Genomic DNA, 12,984 nt, shown 5'->3' on the forward strand with positions numbered 1-12,984 from the left:
AATTGTCAGGGTGACCGTAGTGTAGTGTAGGGTGAACTGACTCTGACTGCTATGGCAGGGTAACTGAACTCTTCCATGTCAGGGTGACCGCCATAGAAAAAAGATTGTTTGTATTAGAATTGCAGTAGAGCAGGGTAGTGGCTCCGCTACTTTTACACCTGGCCGTTTTTTGTTTCAGGCGTTTATTGGGCATTTTTGTGGACGTCTTTGGAGGCAGGCATGACATCTGAACTTCTGTGTAGGGGTATATATACACACACACATATATGTATATATATACACATACACACATATAGGTGTGAAAGTAGCGGAACCCTATGCCTGCGCTAATGAAATTATTTGCAGGCATAGGGTTCCGCTCCTATCACACCTACAGTTCTATTCAAAATGATTCAACCCCCACTGAAATTGATTGTTTTGGTCAGTTTGACATTGATTTTGATCATTCAGTCATCCTGCTTACAATTAAATCAAAGAGGCACGTGTAGGTCAGACAAATATAACATAACATTTATAAGGAAATAACCACAAATGTCTTTTCTGTGCTCACATCATTATCAGTTTTATTCAACCCCCAAGGGACATTCAATCTTAGTACTTAGTAGAACATCCTTTTACAGTTATAACAGCTTTTAAATGTGAAGCATAGCTTGACACAAGTGTCTTGCAGCGATCTACGGGTATCTTCGCCCATTCGTCATGGGCAAAAGCCTCCAGTTCATTTACATTCTTAGGCTTGTGCACTGCAACTGCTTTCTTTAAGTCCCACCAGAGATTCTCAATCGGATTTAAGTCTGGTGACTGATGGCCACTCCAAAATGTTCCAGCCTTTAATCTGCAACCATGCTCTAGTGGACTTGGAGGTATGCTTGGGATCATTGTCCTGTTGAAAGGTCCAACGTCTCCCAAGCCTCAGGTTTGTGACGAACTGCATCACATTGTCATCCAATATCTCCTGGTACTGAAGAGAATTCATGGTACCTTGCACACGCTGAAGCTTCCCTGTACCTGCAGAAGCAAAACAGCCCCAAAGCATGATTGACCCCCCGCCATGCTTCACAGTAGGCAAGGTGTTCTTTTCTTCATAGGCCTTGTTCTTCCTCCTCCAAACATAGCGTTGATCCATGGGCCCAAACAGTTCTAATTTTGTTTCATCAGTCCACAGAACACTATCCCAAAACTTCTGTAGTTTGTCCACATGACTTTTGGCATACTGCAGTCGACTCTTCTTATTCTTTGGAGACAGCAAGGGGGTGCGCCTGGGAGTTCTGGCATGGAGGCCTTCATTACGCAGTGTGCGCCGTATTGTCAGCAGAAACTTCAGTACCCACATCTGGCAAATCTTTTCTCAGTTCCTCAGCAGTCACACGGGGACTTTTCTCCACTCTACGCTTCAGGTAGCGCACAGCAGTCGAAGTCAGCATCTTCTTTCTGCCACGACCAGGTAGCATTTCAACAGTGCCCTTTGCCTTGAATTTGCGAATGATGCTTCCTATGGTGTCTCTTGGTATGTTTAACATCTTTGCAATCTTCTTATAGCCATTGCCCTTCCTGTGAAGAGTAATCACCTCTTCTCTTGTCTTCCTGGACCATTCTCTTGACTTCACCATGTTTGTAACCACACCAGTAAATGTCTAGAAGGAGCTGAGTATCACAGTCATTTTAAAGCTGCCTAATTGGTGCTTATTAGGCTTTATTGCTGCTCCCTGACATCCACAGGTGTTTTCAATACCTGATAGAAAACACTTCAATGAACCTCTGTTCTTCAGAGTGGTAGTCTTTAAAGGTTGAATAATTGTGTCAATGAAGAATTCACAAAAGAAACATTTACTACTGTATTACAAAACCAATTGATGTCATTTTAGTTGCATATGGTTCTTTAAGAAGTCCTTGCAGGATTTCATTCTGAATACAATTACAAATGTACACTAAATTCCCTAAAACCCTTTACAGCATGGGGGGGGGGGGGTTTGAATAATTTTGAATACAACTGTATATGTGTGTATGTGTATATATACATATATGTGTGTGTGTGTATATATACCCCTATACAGAAGTTCAGATGTCATGCCTGCCTCCAAAGTCTCCCAAAATATGCACAATAAACACCTGCAACAAAAACGCCCAGGTGTGTTGTTGCAGGCGTTTATTGGGCATTTTTTGGGCGTCTTTGGAGGCAGGCATAACATCTGAACTTCTGTGTAGGGGTATATATACACACACACACATATATGTATATATACACATACACACATATAGGTGTGAAAGTAGTGGAACCCTATGCCAGCGCTAATTAAATTATTTGAAGGCATAGGGTCCCGCTCCTATCACACCTATATGTGTGTATGTGTATATATACATCTATGTGTGTGTGTGTATATATACCCCTATACAGAAGTTCAGATGTTATGCCTGCCTCCAAAGATGCCCAGAAAATGCCCAATAAACGCCTGCAACAACACACCTGGGCGTTTTTGTTGCAGGCGTTTATTGTGCATTTTTTGGGCATCTTTGGAGGCAGGCATGACATCTGAACTTCTGTATAGGGGTATATATACACACACACATATATGTATATATACTCATACACACATATAGGTGTAATAGGAGCGGAGCCACATTCCTGAAAATTATTTAATTATCGCATGGATAGGATTTCGCTCCTTTCACACCTATATGTATGTATGTGTATATATACATATATGTGTGTGTGTATATATACCCCTACACAGAAGTTCAGATATCATGCCTGCCTCCAAAGACGCCCAAAAAATGCCCAATAAACGCCTGAAACAAAAACGCCCAAGTGTGAAAATACCGGAGCCACATCCCTGCTCTACTAAAAATTCTAAAAAATTTTTTCTTTTTTTCTGGTTCTGGACATGCTACAGAGCTGAAACTTCACAGGTACACTTTTTAGACCCTCCAGACACTAAATCCAAAGAAATCTCTTTTTTTTTTTCAATGATTTTTTCAATAATTGTCTCTCTATCAAAAACGAAAATTTTTAAGAATTTTTTTGTGTGATTAATAGTCCCTGGGGCATGACCCAGAACTCTAGGCACTTTTTAGGGGCATTTATTGGGTTTTAGGGCTTCAAAATGGTGTTTTTTGATTACCGAAGTTCGGGTCCCATTGACTTCAATGGGGTTCTGGAATCCGGACCCGAACTTTCGGGAAGTTCAGGTGTTCTGGTCGAACCGAACTTTTCAAAAGTTCGATCATCCCTAATGACCAGGCCATAACCATCCTTGTGACAGCAATGGGCATGTGACATGTACTCTTTATGGACAAATTGGAGTCAATAAGACCCCAAATCCCTCCTCTGCATTTAAAAGCATTCAACACACCAAGACCAAGACCAGCGTTTTTGAATTCTTTTGATTTTTAAAAACTGGAAGTGATGTCATGTTATTGCTTCTGGTTTACTGTTACGAATAGCCGATCAAAGCTGTTCCCCCTGGGCAAGCTTCCAGAATTGTCAATGATCGCTAGGTCCTCAGGACTCAGCGCATCACGGATCGGGGTAAAGTGCCAATCACAGCAGCCCTTTGCCATGTGATTGCTCCATCCAATGAAGGAGCGATCACTTGTCAACAAACTGGCCTGGTTCAACTTGTGCTGCTGCGGTGTTTCTCTCTCCTCCCATCAGTGCTTCTGCAGTGCCATAACAGTGCCCCTACAGTGCCATCAGTGCCATCACGGTGCTATCAGTGCCCCTACAGTGCCATCACAGTGCTCCTACAGTGCCACTACATTGCCATCAGTGCCCCTACAGTGCCATTGGTGCCCCTACAGTGCAATCAGTGTCACCGTAGTGCTCCCACAGTGCCCATCAGTTCCACTAGAGTGCTCATTAGTGCCCTACTGTGCCACTGCAGTGCTCATTAGTGCCCCACGGTGCCATTACAGTGCTCATCAGTGCCACAACAGTGCTCATCAGTGCCCTACTGTGCCACTACAGTGCTAATCAGTGCCATACAGTGCCACTACAGGGGTCATCAGGGCCATTACAGTTCTCATAGGTGCCCTACAGTGCACATCAGTGCCCTACAGTACACATCAGTGCCATTAGGGACTACTTATAAGTGACCTACAGTGCACATCAGAGCCCTACAGTGCCATCAGTGAGTGCTCATAAATGCCACTAAAGTGCTCATTAGTGCCACTAAAGTGAACATTAGTGCCACTACAGTGCCACTTCAGTGACTTATTAGTGCTCATCCGTGAGTGCTTATCGGTGCCACCCTATGAGTGGATCCTTATCAACGCCTGTCAGTGCTGTAAAAATGTGAAAATGCACTTTCATTTTCTTTCCATATTTCCCAAACTTGTGGTAAAAAATGGCATGTTCAAAAGACTCATAATGCCTAATAGAATATATGTTTGGGTGTTTGCTTTCCAAAATGAGGTCATTTTGTGGGCATTTTCATTGTTCTTGTGCTCCAGGATCTTTGAAAGTGTTATAGGTTTTCAAGAAATTATATGTGCAATTTAAGTAACTAGAACACCTGGTGCTCCCTGCACATTTGGCCTCTGTATGTGGCTAGGCTTTAAAAAAGTCTCACACATGTGGTATCGCAATACAGTGGCAGAATGTGTTTTGGGGTGTAGTTGCAAGTATTCATATGCCATGTGAGTGAAATAACCTGTTAATATGACAGTTGTTTGAAAATATTGTATAGAATTGTGGGGAAAAATTACAACAATAAAAAACTCACCTTGCCTCTAAATAAATACCTTGGACTATGTACTTTCCAAAAAACGTGGTCATTTGGAGTTTATTTGTACTGTCCTGGCTTGTTAGAGTCTCAAGAAATGAAATTAGCACCATAGCTTGTAGACTCTATACCATTCACAAAGACCAAATAATATACACCGATGTGGGTTATTTTTACCAAAGATATGTAGTAGTATTCAATTTAGGAAAAATGTATGAAGACAAATTACTAATTTGCAACAGAAACAAAAAAAAAAATGCATTGTTTTTACACATTTTTAATTTTTTTTTTGCTTTGTAGTGCAAAATATATAAAAAAAAAACCCAGTGGTGATTACATACCACCAAAAGAAAGCTCTATTTGTGTGAAAAAAGGACAAACAATTCATATGGGTACAGTGTTACATGCCTGTGTAATTGTCATTTAAAGTGTGAGAGCCCAGTAGGCAAGTGTTTAAAGCCCACTTCCAGGAAAATTTAAAATGATCCCACACTGCAGGGGTTAAGTGTTCATTTAGGTCTAGGGCAGTGATGGTGAACCTTGGCACCCCAGATGTTTTGGAACTACATTTCCCATTAAGCTCAACTACACTGCAGAGTGCATGAGCATCATGGGAAATGTAGTTCCAAAACATATGGGGTGCCAAGGTTCACCATTACTGGTCTAGAGGATAGCTACTCTGTGCTTCTAGACCAGTCTCTTCACCGCCTTCTCTCCCATGCTCAAATAAAGAAAAAAAGGCCACCTGTGCTCAGACCAAGGCAGCACTCAGTCCCCAAATTCAGTAAAACCAAAGGAAATTTTTGCCCATGGGACTTTTCTGAGTGATGCCGAATAGAGCATTTACCATTGTATTAAAAAAGTACATTTATTTCATAATGTATAAAAACAGACAGAATTCAATGTTTGTTGTATCATCGTACAAAACATGTCAACAGTGTATATACATATTGCTAATATTATTGTGTAACCATAATTGCACAAGCATTTGATTCCTAGTTCGTAGGAGCTTTAATCTTTACGCGTTTTGTCGGACAGTGCCCACTTTCTCAGGAGACAGCCAAGATTGGATTTTGTGTACATCTGTGGGAAGACCATGTCATAACCAAAAACAGAAATTAACAGTCAATTAATTTGTTTTCTATAATTACATAAACTGGGGTTGGACTAAGTCCATTAGTGTGCACAAAACTCACACATCAGTTGATAGATCAAAAAAGTGACTAAGTAATAAACACCCAGCTGAATCAGTGAAACCAGGGTCCCAGCACTGTGGGAAGACCTCCACAGCTAAGGTTCTACCCGGGAGCTGATGACGGGGAGTGAGTCCGGAGCATACAAAAAGGGCATGTGACAGTACTCACTGTCAATAGGAATGAAAGACAGACAATATGCTAATATCATCAGCTCAACCGCCTGTCTTCCAGACATCATTGAATATGCTGATGTACTCACCGGTTATCTACAATAGGTTCTGTATTTACACCTATTGTTTGTGTGTTGTATTGCAGGAGCTCGAGGATGGCTGTCTGCTGCTTAATTGGCTCAGGTTGATTGAATCACTGTCATCTATTAGTTGCTGAGTGGAAATATACTGTTTGTGTTGGTTGTTCTTTAGATATGTTAATTATATTTCTGTATACAATTTCATCTGCATAGGATAATGTAATCAGGTAACCACTGACCTGTGTGTGGTATTTTGATCAGGAGGGGGATGTGCTCATGTGTGCATAAATTGAGTGTGAAACTGTTCAATAAACGAGAAGGTTCCAAAACTTGTACAACCTAAGTTGTTGGCTAGCTTTGTATGAGGGCGGCTGGGAAAATCTGGTGTATATGTTCATGACTGCACAAGGAAGCCGTATACTGACGGAAGACCACAAGTACAGTGTGGGATGGTGGTTCCGTTACAGGGCAAAATAGCGCTACCATTAGAAAGTAAAAAGTAACAAGAATGAGACTAAAAAAAAATTAAAGCTAAGCAGATAAAAAGCGAAAGTGAGACTAGAATGGAAATACCTAGTAAAAACCTGTACTAGTATAGAGGGATCCAAAAAGTGTACAGATATGCGCAACAGTGAAAGGGCAACCGTGAAAAATAACAGGGAATGAGACCAGAAACAAAGAAAGTGAGACAAATATGGAGTGAGCAAGAATTAGACCAGAATAAAGACACTGTATACATAAGGATGTAGGGGTCCAAGAGTGTGCAAATATAGACAACCATCTCAAAATCAAACAGGCATGAAAAATGAATAGTGCGTCAAGAGGAATGAATACCTGGAGTAAAAGAAAAGTATCATCTCTAGATATCAAGAAAACACAGCCAGGACATAACCACAAGTTTGGCTGCACCAACATGGTGGCTGCTAGGACACCCAAGTAATGTACAAGACATGCTGAAAAAAAACGTTTTTTATGCTAGTCTGGCCCAAGGACCCACCCTCCACCAAGCATCATGCATGTGGCCAATTCTCAGATAGCAGTCTGAACCCACCAAACAAGCCTGTAATGGCCAGCATACGATGTGTGACCCATCCTAGCCCAAGCAGGTGACACCCCAAGGGCGCACGAGGTGTGCCTGAGGATGTCACATGCATGTGCATGACAGAGGAGTGGCGCAAGCACATGGCGTCAGACAGGCGTGGAGGCCCACACCTGAAGACATCATGCGTATGCGCCTAGAAAACAGCAGGCATGCGCTCAACCACCGCACACATTGGGGTAAATCTCCTGGTATGTAGAAGGAGGAAGAGTTTGCACTGGATACCTTTTACAAACGAGAGGAGAAAAGAGACACAATGCTGATGCCATTTGTGAATAGCCACAGGGCCACATACAATGAGGGGATGTAGAAGACAAAAAAGAAAAATGGAAAAAAACTGAAAAATAATTTTAAATGGATGAAATATATCGCCCTGAGCGTCCTGATGGCATTTCAGTTCCCGGGAAGGAAACCCGATCATCCAGGCACTGGCTGAGAAGGTGAATAACAAGGGACTTAAACAATAATAAATAGTTAAACAAGAGACATGGGTTTGCCAACAGCACAAAGCTAACCAGCTATACAATCCCATATACATAGTCTAATACATAATAAACAAACATGATATCATATTACAGTAACATATCCATTTAAATAGGTATGAAAGGTTTGAAAGATGTAAAGTCATTTAGACCAGGGGTAGAGGTAGCTCTTAAGAAATAGATCCATCTCATCTCCCTCTGTGGTATCATCCTAACCCAGTCCCCCTCTGGGATTACCACGGATGTGATCAAGAGCCAAGAAATTGAAAGTAAAAGGATAGTATTGATGATCTATTGCAACATGTTGACCTAGAAGTGAATATAGATCCCAAATTTCTATGGCATAGGCGTGGTCATATATTTTACACAAATGTTTGCATATCGTCTCTCCCATGCTCCAGTGGTCTGATCCTGATGTCATCAAGGCCAATGCAGGGCCCAGAGCCCTGCATTGGATGTGATAACGCTGAGGGAAAGTCCACTGTTGGAGCATGGGGAATCCCCATCTGCCAGGGGAGCATAGGATCAGGTAAGTAAGTTTCTCTCCCCTAGACTAAACGAGAAATTAACCATTGGAGAGTGGGTGCAGCCCTACTTAAAGAGACAAGTATCATGTTTCCCAGTGTTGGGCTTTGATAAACCACATGGCCAGATTTAGTAGATTTCAGTTGATATTACATTCTTCTATTTTATAATTAGGTTTTCCCAAATGCAAAGAGTTTCCAAATGCTCTGTTTTTGGAGATATCAAGAAATATGCACACACACACCATGTGCATGGGGTAGTTTGTTTTCCAATACGGAAGAAGTGTATTCAAGCTAGTGCAAAAAGAGGTTCAAAAGTAACTATTTGCTAAAAAATGTTAGTATTTTGTATATAACACTCTAAAATATGTTATCTTTAGTCTAAGTGCTCTTTTAATATTTTCATTTTTGAGACTGTAAATAATTGGGTTGATCAGGGGAACCAGAACTACATACAGAGGTGCAAAAAATTTGTTCTGTCTTGGTGAGTAACTTGAAGTGGGCCTCATATATAAACAAATGATTGTCCCATAAAAAATAGTCACACAGGTCAGGTGAGCCGTACAAGTAGAAAACGCTTTATGCCGGCCTTCTGAAGATTTTATATTAAGAATAGATGAGATAATAAATACGTATGATACTATGATGAGTAGGAATGTTGCAATGCCCAGTATGGTCCCTTCAATGTAGTTTAAAAGTTCTATGTTAGATGTATTACTACAGGACAGATTAAGCAATGGGGTTAAGTCACAGAAGAAATGGTCAATAACATGAGATGAACAAAAAGATAATTCAGAGATTAAAAAAGCATGCCCACTGAGATCCAAGAAACCCACAATCCATGCAGTAAGGGACAGACCAATGCAATGGCTCAAGCTCATAAAAATGATATAATGAAGAGGGTGGCAAATGGCTATATAGCGGTCATAGGCCATGGCTGCCAGTAAGATGACCTCTGTACAAGTCAATGACACAAAGAAATACATCTGAGTTATACATCCAGCAAATGAGATGGTGTTGTCCTTTGTTAGTAATATAGCTAAAAGTTTGGGTAAAATGTTTGATGTAGAAGCAATGTCAATAATTGAAAGGTTTACTAGAAAGATAAACATTGGCATTTGAAGATGGGGGCTGGTTATTACAAGAGTCACAATGGTGAGGTTTCCGACAATAATGGCAATATAGCTAAGAAAAATTATCATGAAAATGGGGATTTGAAAATTAGGAAAATACAAAAATGCTTGAATTGAAAAGGCCGACGTTGTATTCATACCCAGGTTTTACTTTGTTTACGATCATTCCACAAGAAAAAAAAATATCATTGTACCTGTGGATAACACATATAAAATCACACGTACTGACTATATTTTATTCCACATATTTCCTGTATTAACCAACATGTTTGCACTAATAACATCATTTTAGTTACTCTTTTTTTATAGTCAGTATTTCTCAAAGCAATATGTTGGATAATTTGTCAATCCATCCATTTATTGAATACTTAATGCCAACAGTACCCCCTGTACCACCCTTAATCTGTCTATTATTATATACAGTATGTGTTCCAACTTTGGAGCCTCTCAAAATTTATAGAGTTAGGACTGCAGTGCACTGGGATTCCATGAAGTGGCCCTGCAGCTTGCGCCAACGCTGTATCTTGGCCTAGGCCTAGGGTGGCACTTTGCAGGGGGGCAGCAAAAAGCTCCCCCGCATGAAAAAAACAGCCTGCTCCCAAATTAAAATAGTCCCTGCCACAGTAGCATTGCTATGGGGGTGGGGTGCGAACCGCATGCCCTAACCACTGGTTGTGATGTGTGTCACCAGCGCTGAGGGGTCCGCCTGCATGTTGACAGTACCGGCTAGACGGCATCTGATTGGCCAACACCGTCTATGTGATGGTGCTGACAAATCAGAATTCCTCTTCTGCTGAGAGTTACAAATGTAGGTGATGCCGCAGGGTTTTCAAATCCTCGGACTTGTGAAGCGGCGTCTTGACAGTGGGGGATCGCAGAACATTGGAACAGGGGCACTGGGGGGGGGGGGGGGGTCAAATTAACTTACACTTTAATGTCATGGCGAGATCCATGGACGGCAGAGAAGGGGAGGGCTGTGCTGTGTACACAGTGGACGATCCTCACTGTTCCCTACATAGCGCCAGGGCCGGCGCTACCATTAGGCAAGTTAGGCAGTCGCCTAGAGCGCACTGCCGCCTAGGGCGCCTGGCCTCTGTTTTCCCCCTCTTAGTCTGTCCCTCTCCTCTCCGTTCGGCTCTGCAAAGACTCATCAGGGTCTCCCTCTGAGTCCCTGACAGTCTGACATGTGTGAGAACAGAGGCGGCTGGTGCCACGCCTCGATCAGTGACAGAGAGAGAGGTGAGAGTCTGTGTGACCTCTCTGTATCTCTCACTGCTCCGTCCACTCCAGCACGGCTGCAGCGTGCGTGCCCTGGGCTTCACACACATCTCTTCTCTCCCTCCCCCTCCTGTCTGCTCCGTCTGTGAAGGAAGGTGGGCGGGAAGATTAAAAAGAACCAACTGACATCCACACTGAGAAGCTGCTGAATGAGGAGCCGGGGATCATTCCAATGAGGTAACCCTTTCACTGACCAGACCCTCCAGAACTTGCCCCCCCCCTTCTCTCCCTGTCTCCCTGAAATCCCCCCCTCTGTCTCCCTGAAATCCCCCCCCCTTCTCCCCCTGTCACCCCCTCTCTCTCCCTGACCCTCACCCCCTCTCTCTCTGTCTCTGCCAGCACTGGAAATCCCTTTACCCCTTTCTGTTAATAATAAACTCATTCCTTCCCGTCATCTCCCTATACATTGATGTATTAGTACAGAATTACTTTATTAATTTTATCCATTAAGCCCTGGTTCACATTTGTGCGATCACAGAGATTGCATGTGATTCGCAGCGCACTGCTCCTAAATTACATGCGATCTCTGTGCGGTGCGAATTCCAGCCGTACACTTTGTATGGCTCAATTCGCACAGCATCCGCACTAAACACTCACATGCAGCTTTTTTTTTGCTGCAGCAGAATTGGATCACATAGTGGTTCACACTTGTGCGATCCAATTCTGTGCAAACTTGCAGATCGCACTGCGATATGCGATCACAACTGGGGGGTGTCGTTAACTTTTAATTGACACCCCCTGCATATCGCATATGGCTGTCTGAACTGCCAGAGGTGCGGATGCGATGCGGGAACAGGCTGCATATTCGCAGCATTCCCACATCGCACAAATGTGAACTGGCACTTAGTCCCGATTCACACTGGTGCGATGCGGGAAACCCTGCAATTCAGTGCCGATTCACGCATCGCACCAGAATTGCACACTGGTTCACACTGAGATCTGCGAATCGCTGGGGGTGTCAATGTAAGGTTAATGACACCCCCAGATTGGTTCAAAGATCGCAGTGCGAACTGTGAAATGATACAGGAATCGTATCGCATAGGTGTGAACATCCATGCGATCCAATTCCAGTGCGGGCCAAAAATAGGGACCTGCACCATTTTGGTGCAAATGCAATGCGATTTCAGCCTTACAGTTTGTATGGCTGAAATCACATCACACAGACATTGCATGTGATCTGGGCAGCAATGTGGTGTTAATCACATGCGATGTCTGGCATTGCACAAGTGTGAACCAGCACTTAAAGTGGTATTAACCACTTCTGGACCAGAAGGATGTGCTCCCTTAATGACCAGGCCATATTTTGCAATTCGGCACTGCATTACTTTAACTGACAATTGCGCTGTACCCAAATAATATTGATGTCCTTTTTTCACACAAATAGAGCTTTCTTTTGGTGGTATTTGATCACCTCTGCGATTTTTTTTTTTGTTTTTGTGCTATACACAAAAAAATAGCGACAATTCTGAAAAAAAAAAACAATATTTTTCACATTCTGGTATATAACATTCCCCCCAAAAAAATGTAAAAATCTAAATTTTTGATCCTTTTAGTCCAATTTGTTTTCTGCTACATATTTTTGGTGAAAGAAAATCGCAATAAGCGTATTTTGATTGGTTTGCGCAAAAGTAATCGCATTTACTAATTACGGGAAAGTTTTATGTCATTTTTATTTACTTATTTTACTAGTAATGGCGGTGATCTGCATTTTTTAGCGGGACTGCGACATTGGGGCGGACAGATCGGACCCCTAACTGACATTTTTGACACTTTTGCTGGGGGCAGTGACATTACTACAGTAATCAGTGCTATACATATGCACTGTTACGGTAATGACACTGGCAGAGAAGGGGTTAACCCAGGGTGATCAAAGGGTTAAATGTGAGCCTAGGGGAGTTATTATAACTGTGGGGGGGGCGTGGCTTCTGAAATTACCATAGAGACCTGTGATCCTACATAGAAGGATCACAGGCTCTCGCGATCATTCCAGGGAGAATGGTCAGCTGTGTTTACAACAGCTGACTGTTCTTCTCTCTCAGTGGGGAACGATTGCGGGTGCCCATTGGCATTCACAGCCACCTGTCCCATGGATCGGCATCCCTGCTGCCTAGTAGAGGAGCGCGCCAACGGCAGCACGTGCTTGCCCCCCAGCACCACGCGCTCGATTGACATAGAGCTATGTTGTTTTGCGCAGCCTAGCCAGCCTGCCGCAGTAAAACTGCGGCGGGCAGTCAGCAAGTGGTAAAGCAAAGCAAAATATTTATTGTGCTGCAGCTTACTAGTTCTTAGATGGGTGGCTGC

General features: G+C 42.7%; 1 protein-coding gene across 1 annotated transcript in view; it reads right to left on the reverse strand.

Annotated features, from left to right (window-relative positions):
• Nucleotides 1-8,610: 8,610 nt before the first annotated feature.
• The window catches only part of LOC309564243 (olfactory receptor 5AR1-like), a gene marked incomplete at both ends in the record, with an annotated part of 59,748 nt that continues 55,374 nt past the window's right edge, over nucleotides 8,611-12,984 (reverse strand). Inside the window, one exon of the mRNA XM_082268869.1 lies at nucleotides 8,611-9,311. Coding sequence (XP_082124995.1) covers nucleotides 8,611-9,311 — 701 coding nt within the window. The remainder of the gene's footprint in view (nucleotides 9,312-12,984) is intronic.

The sequence above is a fragment of the Pelophylax lessonae genome, assembly GCF_965119305.1.
Source record: "Pelophylax lessonae genome assembly, chromosome: 9".
Classification (NCBI taxonomy): Eukaryota; Metazoa; Chordata; class Amphibia; order Anura; family Ranidae; genus Pelophylax; species Pelophylax lessonae.